Source organism: Polypterus senegalus, chromosome 3 (assembly GCF_016835505.1).
Source record: "Polypterus senegalus isolate Bchr_013 chromosome 3, ASM1683550v1, whole genome shotgun sequence".
Lineage (NCBI taxonomy): Eukaryota > Metazoa > Chordata > Cladistia > Polypteriformes > Polypteridae > Polypterus > Polypterus senegalus.
Genome location: NC_053156.1, coordinates 21,965,554 through 21,981,426, shown reverse-complemented (window position 1 = coordinate 21,981,426; position 15,873 = coordinate 21,965,554). Strand labels below are relative to the sequence as shown.

Sequence of the window (15,873 nt, the reverse complement as noted above, 5' to 3'; positions counted from 1 at the left end):
TTTAATGTGCTATGACGGGGTTTGAGAAAATCTAGTAAATGAAACATTCATTTTAAGATGAAGTTTAGTTTGCGACATTCTACTGACAAAATAAACTACTAGAATAAAGTGGAAATGTCGAGAATAAAGTCAACGCGTCGACTTTAATCTCGACATTTAGATTTTTTCATCGTGGCCCTAATACGCTTCCGTACAAGTGCACTGCAGCGGGCCGTTTATTTTTATTTTTTGTTCCGACCGACTGCCAAAATGGAAGAGAACGACTTTTAAAACTAAAGGAAAATAAGGAGGACTTTTGCAAGAAAGTGACTGAGATTTTCGTGGAGACCATAAATGGTTTTATATGTTATAAAAAAATGGAATGAGATGTGAAACATAACCAGTAGTCAATGTGCATGCTGGCTGCCAACTGAAGAGTGAATAAGCTACTCTTTGGGGTTCATATATTTGTAAATCACACTCTAAAGGAGCCACCAGCCATGAACCTCACCGCACGTCACTGGTGTGTACTGTGTATCTGTGCAGGCGGGAAACGGCTGAAAAGCATTTCCCACTGAATTAATAAAGCCTTGTCTGTGCCTGTTGTACCTGTGTTTGGGGAGCTGCGCGCCCCCTGGTGGTCACAGCCCAAAATCACACAAATTCGTCAGTGGACTTTAACAGGCCCTTTTTCTTTGACTATATGTACCCCAAGCCTTGACTCCCTAAGAAGAAAAAACAAACAGAAGAAAGAAAAAAAAAAACTTGTAGGGAAAGTAATCTTTGGAAAGGTAATTTAGTAACAGACCCCTTTCCAGGTTGGTTGAGTATGCAATGGGTGTCAAATCGCCACGACAAAATCGCGAGAGAGGCCAAGAGAGTGGGATGCCCTTGTTGCAATTCTTCCTACATATGCAGGGCGTGATCTTAAGGGCTATCTGCGTGCCGTGCTGATCGCGTGCCGCGTCTCGTAATATTGACTTCTAAAATAAACATTATTATATATGCTTTAAACTAGTAATTCAAATTTAATGAAACTTTCGCGATTTTGTCGGCGCGTTTTAATCGGCGCTATTTTGTCGGCGCGCATACGTCTATCGCGCAAATGTCGGGTCACAGTCAAGAAATGGTGTGAATACAAGACACAATCAGAACACAGTCATGAAATCTATATGGGGAGCAACGAGCAGCTTACCTGTGTAAGAGTAGAATATATCAGAATCAACAATTAATTTGGAGAATGGAAGTCGCTAAGAAGAGGAGCACAGTGCAGGCTGTGTTCTTTAGTCAGATATTTTCTCATATACAGCGAAGTGAATCTAATCTAAGAGGCGTTGAAGACAGAAAAGGAATAAAGAGACGAGCTGTCAACGTTACCAATGTGCGATTTGCAGATGATTCTGTATTTCTTGCTGAAAGTGAAGAAGGACCCCAGGAACTTTTAAGTGTGGGAGTCAGAGCCGTCGCGTGGCAAAATGACGGAGAAAGGAAAAATAAACGCCCTTCTTCAATCAAAATGAATACAACACATTTATTATATTCACAAAGAAAACAAAAAAAATATATTATTTTTGACTTATATTGATTTGCATAAACAAATTACAATACTTTTGATAAAACTAACACAAGATATAACAAATAAAGATTCAGGACAGAAGAAAAATCGGTCGTGTGTAACGGTCAAATACTTTGCACCCTATCAGGTTTAATCAAAACTGAATTAGTTTCAAAGGACCGTATTTGGAACTCAGATATCAGGTTTCATCAAATTCCGTCAATAAATTCAGATTGTAGGCATCAGACTTCCCCACACATAGTTATATGTGTCGTGGTGCGGTGCGGGAAGGGCACAAAGCAAAACTGTTTCTCTCTCTCTCTATTATAAAAAAAAATCCTGGAGAGAAACACTAGGGCGACGAGATGCGATCTTCACGTGAAAATCATGGAAGACATTTAAAAGACCCGTGAGACGAAAGAGATTGGCCACGGAGCGTCTCGTGGGGACCTTAAACATGAGACTTTGTGCCAAGAGATCGACACAGGACCGTCTCACGATGACGTAGAACACGAGACTCTTGCAAGACACGCCCTATTTACATATAAATAAGAGCAAGGGCAGCCAGCAAACACACTCAGTCGTGCAAGAGCATTGAGCACACGCAGATCTAGGGCTCTCAGCGGATATAAAGCGTATAAGGACCAAATGTTATAAATGAAACGTCCACGACTAAGTGAAGAAGAAAGCAACGTGGAGAAAAGAGACTCAAAAGCATTGGAGAGAAAAAAAGAAAAAGAATAATCTAGGTGCAAATTCAGAATATAAGGAAAGTAATAATCAGCCCAGAGCAAGTGGAATTGAAAAAAAAAAGCAGGTCCAGTCTGGACGTTGCAGCTATACACATGCAGAGCAGGTTAGAGATTATGAAAGCAGTGGAATTCGAAAGGCTCAAATGCAAAAGAAAAAAATAACATTGGCGTGATACACATGTGGAGAAAGTTAAAGAATATGAAAGTAGGAAAATTAGAAAGTATAAAAAAAAGAAAGTCAAGATCGCAGGAGCGCAAACAAATGGAAATTATTACACGGAAAAGGGAAAATAATCACTACAGACCAGGTGCCATTGAAAGAAAAGTAGGACAAAGCGAGGTCAGAAATTAAAGACGGAGTAGAAAACAAAGTAAAACATCATAAAGAGGTTAAAAAACAAGGGGGCCAAACACATGCAGAGCAGGTTAGAGAAAATGAAAACTGGAATTCAAAAGACTCAAAAAAAAAAAAGTAGGCGCGAAACACATGCAGAGCAAGATACAGAATATGAAAGCAGAAAAACCGACAATGTCAAAACAAAGAAAGTAAAGATCACATTAGTGCAAAAAAAGAAATTATTACTCGGAGAAATAACGAAAAGGCGAATAGAGATCGAATATATGGACACAGGTGATACGTCAGAAGTATGTAAATATTGTAAGGATTTGAAGTTTAAGTCAGAGAATTTCAAAAACGGGGTTTACCTCACATGCATTTATTGGTTACTTTGCAAAAAAAAAATATTAACTGCTGATGATGTCGATCGTTTTGTCTGTGCTGAAATTCCAAACAGAGAAAGTTATCCTGAATTAGGGTACAAAGTCATTAAACACATGTCTCACAGAGCTCATTTAAAAGATTCAGAACGCTGGGACTCGAAAGATTCCAAATATTATTTTTACAGAAGTTCTGAAATAAAAGTGAAACTAATGAAATAGCAACAACTCAAAGAAAAAAAAAATCTTAAAAGTGTGTATCCTGAAAAACAAAAACAGGGATTGGCGAGCAGGGGGTGCAGCCCCCTAGTTATCATAAAAAATTACAATATTTTCAAAAATATACAGTACAGGCCAAAAGTTTGGCCACACCTCCTCATTCAATGTGTTTTCTTTATTTTCATGACCATTTACATTGGTAGATTCTCACTGCATCAAGGCATCAAAACTATGAATGAACACATGTGGAGTTATGTACTTAACAAAAAAAGGTGAAATAACTGAAAACATGTTTTATATTCTAGTTTCTTCAAAATAGCCACCCTTTGCTCTGATTACTGCTTTGCACACTCTTGGCATTCTCTCGATGAGCTTCACCAGGTTGTCACCTGAAATGGTTTTCACTTCACAGGTGTGCCTTATCAGGGTTATTTAGTGGAATTTCTTGCTTTATCAATGGGGTTGAGACCAGCAGTTGTGTTGTGTAGAAGTCCGGTTAGTTGGACGATCATTTCTTTTTCAACAGGACAATGACCCCAAACACACCTCCAGGCTGTGTAAGGGCTATTTGACCAAGAAGGAGAGTGATGGAGTGCTGTAATTGGTCATGAAAATAAAGAAAACACATTGAATGAGGAGGTGTGTCCAAACTTTTGGCCTGTACTGTATATAAAAATGCAAATACAGAACAATTAAGGACAAAAAACGTTCAGAATTGTATTCTTCTAGTTGTACACGTGGAAAACTTAATTATACTGCTGTAATGGAAAGAAGTGACTTGGTGTTCAATGGATATTATTGCTAAACTTGTAAGCCTCCCAATTGCCATTGAAGATCGAGGATCACCACGAGAGCGTAATGATTGGTTGTGCCTCGCGGTTCCGACAGTAAAGGCTCGCGCAGCTCAGTTGTGTATTTACATATTAGTGGGCGTGGCGGTTCTCGAGCAGTGCGTCATTCTCATTGTTATTTTACTTAGAACTGCACTTTTATTTCCAATAATTCGGCTGTGATTGTAAAAGACAATATAAACACACTCCAATGTGCAAGTTCTTTCCAAAATCATAAAAGGCAAGTAAAGGGAAATAACAAGTTCTAGTAAATTTCAGAGATTTTCATGTTTTTATTGTTATTTTTTCTTCTTTTTAACCCGAAACAACCACGTCGTCGATCGGCGCCCGTTGCTGTTCCATAGTTCGCACCACCCACGCAACGGCTTTGGTGGGAGCAGAAGACAATGAAGACAAAGGGGCTCACATGGAACTGTAAGAAGACGACGAGTGTGGTGTTTACAAAAGACGAAGTGGTGCCAAATTGACAGTTAACAGTAAAATCTGAAAATGTCAAGCAAGTGCATCGTTTTTGTTACCTGGGTGGCATGTTAACACAAGATGGAAGTGGTGATCAGGAAATCAAGAGGAGTGCTATGGCATAGACAGCTTTTATGCAGTTAAAACACCGACTAACAAAACCAACCATAAAAATGAAAGCAAAGATGAACATTCTAAGGTGTTACATTTGGCTTGTCTTAATGTGTGTTTGTGAAACGTAGACTGTGAGTAAAACAATGGAAAGCAGGCAAGGGGGCTGTGAGAAGCTGTTTTTATAGAAGAATATCTAAACATTTCCGGGACTAACAAATAAAGGAGTATTAAAGTGCAGACGATTGAAATATTTGGGACATATCATCAGAGCTGAAGGCACTGTAAGTGTTGCCCTGCTGGGTAGAATCTGTGAAGACAGCAAAAGGAAGGCAGAGAAGCACCATCAGTGGGAATAAAGTGAGAGAGTTTGGGAACAACATTAGTTGCAATGAGATTTTTAACATGGCATTGAAAAGGGACAGGTAGAAGACCACAATCGCTGAAGTCCAAGTATATAGTGGATCTCTGCAGCCCAGTGCCTCCACCCTGGAGCTCCAAGTAGGAGGGGCGGTCTATGTAGGTGGCGTTGACTCCAAATGCCGCCAATAGAGTCGAGCTGCAGACCTCCACAGCTCCGATTGAAAACACTGTGGTTAAGATTAGGGTTGTGGAAGGATTATCAAAGTCAAATAGTGCAACCATTAATATCCATTAAGTCATCTAAACCTACTTGGAGCTTCAGGGTGGAGGCTGCAGCGTTACCAGACTCCCAACGTCTACATTGGACATGGCACTTGGAGTGGGAGGTTGTCTCTGGCATTGTTTGATTTTAAATGCCCACTTCATATAATATTGTAGAAAAGTTTGATCCTTTTATATATATATATGTGTTTTTGCAAAATAGTGCTGCACCAACATTAATATTTTTAAGTATTTTCTCTTTTTATTCGTTTTATTTAATATTTAATTTAAGAATAACCACCAATTAATATCACACGAGCTTGTTGTAAATGAAAAATGGCAAGCATACAGTACGCTGTTAACAGATGTAAATGAGACTGAAAAAAGATAAATAAAAATGAATGGCCCGTACGGGGATCGAACCCGCGACCTTGGCGTTATTAGCACCACGCTCTAACCAACTGAGCTAACCGGCCGATGATATTACTTTTTTCTGTGTTCTTTCTTCAACTTATCAACATTGTGTTTGTAATATTATTTTTTATAATTTAAATGAATATATAAAGGAATAACGGTTCTAAATAAAGCAGACTTGCACGTTTCGCAGAACGCTAACACAAATACAAGCTCCTATAATTTCTTCGAGCTTTCTTCACGAAGCGAGCTCTCCCGGAACTTTCTTTAATCCCCAGCCTTTTGTTGCTGTTTCTGCCCGGTTGGATTTGCCAGCCGGACACTTTAAAATGGCGGGGCCCACGAACGCCGAACGTGAAGACCCTGGAGCTGCACCTTACGGAAACTTTATCAATTACTACAGTTTCAATCCCCCCGAGAACCGACTGACCCTCGTGCCATCGGACTTGCTAAAGGAAGTCGGCGCTGGAGATGGGCAAACGACGCTCGTATTGGACGTGGGCTGCAACTCCGGGGTATGTCAAATTGTAAACGTTTAAATGTTAACCACGAATAAAGCCAGACGAATGATGGAGTAGGGAGGGGGATAAAACATTCCGTACGGTACCCTCAGTACGAGGGGATGCCAGTTGCAAGCGGGTCGACGTGATGTGAGAGCGACAGACAGAGTGGTGACAAGGCTTGGCGCCACCGTGTAATACGAGTGTTAAGGACGGGCTGTAAAACTCGTGTGACCAGAGTATTGCAAAACTTCCACGCTCAATGAGCGTTCAAAATTCGTCGCATCGCGTTAGATACCAGCCCAATGACTGACGTCTTTTACCTTTTGATCAGGGTGACCAGAAGTACTGTTTCTGTGCATTGTATTGCGTGTAATAATTGTAATATAACAAAAGTCCAGTTTTTAAGAGGCTGGCATAAAGGCATTAGTAGTGATGGGTGATTTAAGAACGATTCTATCTTTTTAAACGATTCCTTTCAGTGAATACTACGAACCGATTCGTGAACTAAAACGAATCAATCCAGTGCTGCTTCACGGGATTACTAAAGCGCATGCGTGTCCAGCGTGACGCGTTAGCGTCCTTAGTGTCGCCAGTGGATGTTTAAAGCGCATGCGCAAGAACACGTAACTCGTGATCTACTCCCTGAGGATTAGTCTCACGATTCGCGAACTGGTCTTCACGAGTTGCACAATTCTCTTGTTTCTCAACGTCCTATTATATTATCATGCACCTTAACTGCGTTATTATACTTGGTGTGTTTTGAATCAGGACAACAGCATATGTATATTTTTCAGGTGTCCAATCGGAGTATAAGTAGGTGAAGTGACTTGCTCAGGAATGCACAGTGTCAGTAGCAGGATTTGAAGCCACAACGTCAGGGTTTGATGTCCAAAGTCTAAACCAGTACGCCACAATGCCTGCTTAGAATTATGTTACATATATTTAGCATATATAATTTATATATCACATCTAGACCACTGCAACTCGCTTCTGGCAGGAGATGATTCAAAACGTAGCGATCTGTCTTGTGTTTAACCAGCTGAGACGGGCACACGTCACTCCTCTCTTCAGATCGCTACATTGGCTCCCCTGTAGCAGCATACATTAAGTTGAAATCCCTGATTCTTGCCTACAGAGTAGTCGGTGGGTCAGCACCGGAGTATATGGAGGCACTAGTGAGGTGGTACACTCCTTCTTGCCCACTCCGGTCTGCCAGTGTGTCTGTGTCTGGTGATGCCACCTCTGCGTGGTTTGAAGTCTTAATCCAGACTCTTTTCCTGTGTAATAATAATAATAATAATTTTTTGTATTTATATAGTAGATCCTAGTTGGTGGAATAAGCTGCCCACCTCCATCCTAAATGTATTTAGGAAGCAATTGAAGACCCATCAGTTCTGCGAATGTCAGTCTAATTGATTGGAAAAAATTTTGCTCTGTCATCTTTTCTATTGTCGGTCAATTTCAGGGCTGTGGAGTCGGAGTCGGAGACAATTTTGGGTACCTGGAGTCGGAGTTGGCAAAAAGTTAACCGACTCCGACTCTGACTCCTACTAAATTTAAATGGGAATTAAAAAAGTAAGTTGAAATGTCCCAATTCACAAACAGTCCTAATGAACTACTTCTCCGCTGTAAGAATAAAGCCCAATGCATGCACAAAACGAACATGTCAGGTAACCATGAAGCATGCTTTTCATTGACTGTATGCGTCACTATATGGGATGTAATGCACAGGTAAGGTGCGGCACCGCTTTCCATTGTGTCGTGTTCCACTGTTACAACTGTGAACCTAGTCTAAAGCCCCCCCATACATTTACAGATGCACTGCCGATTTTTCGGCCGTTCAACGAGTCATCATGCGTCAAACGCCTGAAAAATCATCTGGTGTGTTCTCAGCTCCGTCGGCTCCCTTTCGCTATGCGCTAGTGAAGGGGGCCGAAGGAGCCGAGAACACAGATCTCCCTACCTGTCTCCAGCAGAGGCTCGTTCTGCTGATCAGCTGGCCGGTGAGTGACACAATGCACTAAACTTCCGGCTGGCTGACAGAGGAAACGGCCACTGCAGCAGACAGAGGCATCACATTACTTTGGATGGGGGCGGTGGTCGACATTTTCGGCAAGCTGGATCTGCCCGTCCATTTGGACACCCGCAATCTGCGGCCGCCAATCAATTGTGTTTGTCTTTAATCTGGCATTATAGTAGAGTGTTGGCTTCCTAGCCAGTAGTTCTGTGGTGAAATGACATGTATGTTGCCTTCCTTTCCTTCAATGGATGTAGAAAATACATTAGCATAGTATATACATACAGAGGAGTCGGAAGATTTAGAAATGTCGGATTCGGAGCATTTATCTACCGACTCCACAGCCCTGGTTAATTTGTTGTTAGATTAAGTTGAATTGCTTTATCGATTGTTGTCTATGATTGTAAATTTATTATTACACCTTTTCACTTGTGGCAGCCAACTTTTGTTAACCTGTCCTACTGCACTTGCTGATCAAGCAGGCCCAAGCCTAATGTTGATTATGTTTACCTCCTTTGTAAGTTACTTTGGATATAAGCGTCCACCAAGCAAATAAATGTAAATAGACCACAAAACTTCTCTAAACTCGGTTAGCTGCTGTGACGCAACAGTCAAAATAATAAAGGTATTGACCAAGACAGATGCACTTCCCAAACAAGTGGAGTCCACTAGCTGTGGTGGTCTGTCTGTCTGTCTGTCTCCACTGTCGCTTTGCTGATTACATCATGTGAATTACCCATTAGGGTTTTATTCATTTTAGCTTTTTATTTTCTCTCAGCATCGTCTTTTATTCAGTCTTGTTTTGGTTTGGGAAAATGGTTCAAGGGATTAGAACATAAGTAGGCAAAGAATCAGAGAGAAGAGGTCTGTTACTTAAATAAAATTTACTTATTCAATTATAACATATAAATACATATGAATGGGTTATAGAAATAAATATATATGCTTAAAGAGACAAACTTATACTTACAATAACATACACACATACAGTAACATACATCAAAAGACCCAGAGCCATCATCCTAGACCAGTAGACTGGGGGAGCCCGCATGTCAGTCTCGTCAGAGGATCAACTCCGTGTGCCTTTTATCAGATAAGACCGGGCGGTTGCGCCTTCCCCCACGGTTGAGCATCCAAAGAAACTGAGGGCGGAACCTTCCCTTATATACTAATTAGGTGTCCTTGCCCAAAAGCGGCTTACGTGGAAGCAGTGTATGCAGAAGTGATCAGTTTTTCACACCCCCTCCTTCCACGGGACACGGCGCTATGTTTTTTCTTCTACTCGGCCTTGAGACTAGTGCCTGATACCAGAAGACACAGTAATATGCTTACATGTGAAAAAAGCTTCTCGAAGTGAAAAACAACTCCTTACATAGCCTTGGCTGTATCTTTAGAACATTCCGGCTGTTTCTCCCAAAACATTAGTAATGCAGCTGGGTTTCGCGCTGAGCGACCAACGCCCATCTGCTCTCTTGATCCCCCCTCTCTTTAGAAAAATCTTTCCATTACAAGTCTCTTTTGCTATCTCTCTAAAACCCCGACGGCGATTTGAAGTGCATGGACCGGACGAATTGGGGGTGCTTTAGGAAGAAACTTTGTGAGTGTAGCCTTTTCAGTAGGCAGATTTAGTGGCAGAATGTGTGCATCCCGTTATGTGCAGAGGCTCCCGCAGTTCGATCCTGATTGGCTGTTGGGCCGCTACGGTCGTCCCTTCGCTCAGGAGGCTTACTGACCTGGAGGCCCCATTTCATGGCTGGCCACTTTATATGACAAGCTGAGGAAAGTGACGTCCTGACTGAGTACCTGAGCAGACGAGGGGAGAATGTTAATGGGAGGGTATCAGCGGTTGCCCCCTCGTGGTCAGTCACCTATCTGGTCATCGGGCCACCACACTTGTCCTTTAGCTCATCTGGATAAGCTGAAGCTTACTGACTTGGGGTCCATCATCTCAATTTAAGGCCTTAAGTGATTTGTCACTGGTTGGGGGCCTGTATTAAGTTATTGTGCCAAGCTTGCCCTCTGTCTTTCTGAGTTATGGGTTCCATGCCGCTTCCTGCATATCTCTGGATGCTGACATTGACGCTTATAAAGGTTTCCATTTGTCGCACGAGCACTGCAGCAGTCGCTCTTCACTTTATGTTGCACTTAATGGAGTATTGATTGGCGATGCCCACTGGTAAGGGTGATGCCTGTCCTCTCTAGTGATGAGCTGCCATCTCATTGCTCTCTTTCCTCTTCCACAGGAGCTGACTGTTGCCCTGTACCGACACCTCCTTGGCGATGACGGTGCCTCCATGGGCCCAAGGGAAGGCCAGGCACTGTGCCTCCTGGGCTGTGACTTGGATGCGGCTCTCATCCACAGAGCTGCAGGCAATAACCCCTTCCCCGGCGCCATCAGCTTCCTCCCACTGGACATCACTGACCAACCGGCGTGCGACACCATCCTGAGCTCCTATTTGAGCCGGTTCAACCAGGTTTTCTTTGACCTTTGCACGTGTCTCGCTGTGACCATGTGGGTGCACCTGAACCACGGGGACGCGGGTCTGCTCAAGATGCTGTCCAGCCTAGCCGTCCGCTGCCGCTACCTGCTCCTGGAGGTCCAGCCCTGGAAGTGCTACCAGTCAGCCGCCCGGCGTCTCCGGAAACTCGGCCGCCGAGACTTTGAGCACTTCAAGGAGCTGCAGATCCGGGGGGACGTAGAGTGCAGGATCCGGGAATACCTGGAAGCCGAGTGCCAGATGGAACTGCTCCGCAGCTTTGGCAGCACGTCGTGGAAGCGCAACCTTCTGCTCTTCAAAAGGACGACGATGACAAAGTGACCGGTGGGCGTCCGAGTGCATTGTAAGTCTTGGAGTGACAAGCTGGCCTCGCCACACTCTGACAGTGGCAGTGCGAGGGCCCACAGACTGGGCTGGCGCTCCAATCCAGATCAGTGAGTAAAAACCAGTCAGCTACTAAGCCACTCTGGAGAGAAACTGTCACGTCATGTCACAAAATATTCTGCATTTAAATGCGTCATGTCCTGGATTTGCATCCACGCCATCCAATTCCCTTGACATCAGTGGTGTTTTTGGCGTGAAAGTTGTGATTGGGGCCATCCCAGCCGTCTCCTGTGTGTGTGTAGACATCTCTTACACTTACATGAACTTCACAAATTGATTTTCTTTTGTTTTCTGCTATTGACTAGTGAAACATGCAAGTTCAGGCCCCCTCTGTGTCAGAGAAAAAAAAAAAAATCAAAGTGCCTGGTCTGCCTTGATGGGACTCAGAAGACTGCGATGCCCTCTGACGGTGCCAGCAAAGGAAAGCCTCACAGCCACCCACTCATTGATCAGGAAAATAAGGTGGATATGAAATAGGAACACCAAGTGGCTTTGAGGTGACAAAGGACAAGCAGGACAGTAATGTGGATGAAATATGCAGACAATACATACAGCACACTGCACATCCAGCTGCAGCGCCAACCACTGAGCGGCCCGCTTGAGGCTGGCAAATTATTGAACACAGAGTTTTCTCCATCCAGACTTGTCCTTTCCACACTTCCTTCAAACCGGACCCTCGGACTGCTGGCTTGTTTTCCACACAGTGGACAGAGGGCACTTGGGCCTTTCTTGGTGGCTTTTCAAATTTAGTCTGGTCCTCCTCAGCAGGGCTTGAGAACTGAGATGTGGTGTAATGTCTTCGGGGCGATTCATTCCTCATGTGACTCTCCTTTGTTTTTTTTAATATTGTTTTTCCAAATTAATGTGGCTACCTCCAAGAAAGAAAATGGTGCTAGATCATTCGTCCTCTTCACTTGTGTGCGCTGCACGGCCTGTACTGGCAAAAACTCAAACTGGAAGTGCGCAAGCTTGTAACTATAAAAAACAAAAAAAAAAAACACAATGAGCAGTAATATGGGCAGTGACCTGCAAGACATCAGTAAACTGGGCAGTTCAGATTGAGCAGGGTACTGAGACAACTGCAGCGCCAATTGGTCCACCCTGCAGCTCAAAGTACGCTACCCGATGTAAGGCAAATGTTTTCTCTGCGTGCAATTGCCGGTTGCCATGTCTCTGTCATTCCAACAGATGGCGCATCACAAACAAAACTGCTTTTACAAATCCCATATTAAATGGCATATAACAGAGATGTGTGCATTGCATTTGTCATTCCAACAGATGGTGCATCACAAACATTTTTAGTAATAATATGCATTGCATTTGTCATTTTAATAGATGGCACATCACAAATCTAGTATACAAATCCAATACCAACTGGCATACAACAGAGACATAGACATTGCATTTTTCTTTCCAACAGATGGTGGGTCACATTTTTAGTAATAAAATAAATTGCATTTGCCATTCTAACAGATGGCACAGCACAAACAAATGTAGTAATGCATGTTATAAGTACAAATTTTGTGGTGTACCATCTGTTGGAATGACAAATGCAATGCGTTTTCTTACTGCATGTATTAAAAATGCATTCCAACAGATGGTGCACTGCAAGTGTTAAAGCTAAGGTGAGCATTGATTAGATTTTAACCATTCTTAGACCAGTAGCACAGCTAGTTAGTTTAATCCTAAAATGCTTGCCACAATTTTTTAATCTATATAATAAAAGCCCAGCGCAGTGTCCGGGTCTGCGTTCCTTTTGCCTGTATAGCCGCCCCGTAGAAAAGCCCCAGTCCGTCCCCTCTCAGAATTCCTTCTTACCCCCCTTCGTTCTTTCCCCTTTGCTTTTATTTTTCCTGTTCCCGAAAATCTTTTCAAAACAAAAGTAAAGAAATAGACAGAGCGTCACATTAACGTCTTCTCCCCTGCCTATTAAATAATCAATAAAATGAAATAAAAAAATCACGAAAGAAACAGAAACTGCAACCTACCCTTACAGCGTCCACCGCGCTTCTGGCGTTACAGCCAAACACGTGGTGTATGCAGGTTATGAGGTGTGACGCTAATTAACGCCCGTACTACAACAGATTATATTGTTCATATACTATTAACTATTTAACTCTTTTGGGGAAGTTCATAACAAAAAAAATAAAATTAGAAATAACATGTGCACTTGAGTATTTCGAGCCCCGCGTCTGAGTCGGATGGTCACCAATTCGTGTGTTTCACTATGCCCACTATGCCTTTCCGTCTTCAGCTACCCATGTGCACTTGTACGGAGGAGACCTTACGGAACAATGCCAAAACGAAACGCAACTAAACCTGCTGCTGCGAGAGAGACACATTACAGCGTGATCACGAAGCAAAGAGGCAAAGGCGTGACAGTCGCTCGCAAGAAACGGACACTCAGCATTCACACAGATTAGCTCAACAACGCGTCTCTGCCGCACAACGAAAGGCAACTGAAACCCCTACAGAGAGAGAAGACAGATTACGCTGTGATCGCGAAAGAAAGAGGCAAAAGCGTGCCAATGAAACACCCGACGAGAGGTCCTTACGATTGAGTCCTTCAACTGTGGTCATCCAACGCGCAGCGTAGCGCGCGCCAAATGGCTAGTTTATAAATATTTTGTGATGTTTATGTTTTACTACAAATACAGATACCTCGTATACAAAAACCTGAAACACACCAAGAAAGTTTCTCATTTTTGATAGAAATGTATCATTTTTTATCAAGATACTGTTAGAGTGATTTAAAAATCGAGCCAAAGACATTGCTAGTGTTTCTCTTGGCTGTTACAGTGCAATGAATTCCATCTGGTGTGTTTGTGCTTTGTGTCCATTTGTTTGCCCCGGATTGGATTCTCTTGAAGCTTTTTAAATAGGCGGAGCACACCGGCTTAGAGGAGGAGTCCCTGTGACGTTTGTCTGCCAGCGACCACCGTAGGGTTGTATTTTTAATTTTCTACATCGCCACAAAGAATCTATGATAACCGGCGGGAAGAGAAAAGGATAGCGCGCTTGTTACTGGCGGTGGATTAGAATGGCAAAGAAGGCAGCGAAGGTGAAGAGGACCTGCCGCGGCAAAATGCAGCAATGCATACGATGAAAGTTTAGTGGTCCGGGGAACGCGGAGGATGTTGAGGCCAAGTGGAATATTAAAACTTGGGTGCAGTTCTGAGCAAGCCGTGCCAAACCGTAACGCTGGGGATCCTAGCGATTGTGATCGTAAAACGACAGAATCATTTTTTCTAAAGACCCCATCATAATATGTGGCGAATTACCTGTCCTTCATATAGACAGGCTCTATTGTAGGAGTAAAGTTGGACAGTTTAACATCTCTGGCAGAGCGACGGGCATTAAGCAAACTCCTGTCAGTCATGAAGAATCGACTGAACAGTGTCATCTCCAGATAGAGGAGCAGCTTCAGCGACAGACTGCTGTCACCGTCCTGCTCCACTGACAGACTGAGGAGACCCCACACTATGCGACTCTTCAATTCCACCCGGGGGAGTAAATGCTAACATTACTCAAAGTTATTGTCTGCTTTTACATGCATTTTTATTTCTATTTCATTTTATATATATATATATATATATATATTGTAGCGACCCGTGGAGGAGTCTTTTAAGATTTCGAGCCGAACTCTGCCGTGCACCTCTCCGAAGCTGTCGGCTAGCGGCTTGCCAGCGTCATGCACGCAACTGCACCCAGCTCTTTAAGAAAGAGAACACTCGTGCCCCATACACCGCACGACTCCGAGTGTCTCGGTAGTTTGCTTAGATAAAATCTTAGCAATAAAACAGCTCTGTCCTGTTGTATCTTTTTATTACAGAAGATAGTCAGAAACAAAAGCTCAACATTATTGCGCGGCCATTGCCAAGGTCAAGCACGAAGACACATTTCAATAAATTGGTACTTTTTACAAAATAAATAACCCCCGGACGGCGATAACCCAAACCCACCCAACCAATTAAATACAAACACACCATTATTTACAACACAAATGACAATACGTAAATTCCGACATACAATAAGCTTTTTATAAATTACCCATAATTTCCCCGCAAACTATTTACATAAATTACCCATGAGGCGTCACTCCGCCAGCGCTTGCTGCCGGTTGTTACAATATATATACTGTGTATATATATATATATATATATACTGTGTATATATATATATATATATATATATATATATATACTGTGTATATATATCTGCTGCTGGATTATATGAATTTCCCCTTGGGATTAATAAAGAAACTATCTATCTATCTATCTAATTAATAAAGAAACTATCTATCTATCTATCTAAAGTGTAAGCGTGTCTGAGGCAACTGGACTTGACTGGAGTCCAATATAAGGAGACACTAGCGTTTTATTCACACTCCTTCAGAACCAGGCACAGAGCGACCCCCCAAATTAACACCCCCACTTTCCTCTTCCCGCCAAGAGCCATATCTGGACTCTTTTTTTTTCTCTCATTTTCTTTTTCTCATTCAGAGGAACATGCGTGATAATTCACAAACACTGTAACAACAATTACGAGTCTTACACAGGACAGAATCCGAATCGGGAGCGCCGGGCTCACGTGCGATATCCTGCACCTGTAACTCTGTCTATAAACGTTTGCTGATGTAACGTCCATGTGTGCTTGTCTCCCCGCACTCTTCACGTAAATGTTATTACTGTCATTCTTGGCGGGGTGTTCGAGGGACTGTGGTGCAGCCTAAAGGGAGACTTTTCAAGAGCAACGGAGATTTAAACAATTTAACAGAAACAGCTGCAACG

The 15,873-nt window shown here is 42.8% G+C and overlaps 1 protein-coding gene and 1 non-coding gene across 2 annotated transcripts; one reads left to right on the top strand and one right to left on the bottom strand.

Moving 5' to 3' along the window:
* Window positions 1-5,669: 5,669 nt before the first annotated feature.
* Window positions 5,670-5,743, bottom strand: trnai-aau. Its single transcript has one exon. It is a non-coding gene; the product is annotated as a tRNA-Ile (tRNA).
* Window positions 5,744-5,997: 254 nt separating this feature from the next.
* On the top strand, window positions 5,998-12,315 carry LOC120524916 (pre-miRNA 5'-monophosphate methyltransferase). Its single transcript, XM_039746780.1, has 2 exons — window positions 5,998-6,196; window positions 10,445-12,315. The coding sequence occupies exons 1-2, from the start codon at window positions 6,011-6,013 to the stop codon at window positions 11,018-11,020; spliced, it is 762 nt and encodes a 253-aa protein (XP_039602714.1). The 5' UTR covers window positions 5,998-6,010; the 3' UTR covers window positions 11,021-12,315.
* The last annotated feature ends 3,558 nt before the right edge of the window (window positions 12,316-15,873 follow it).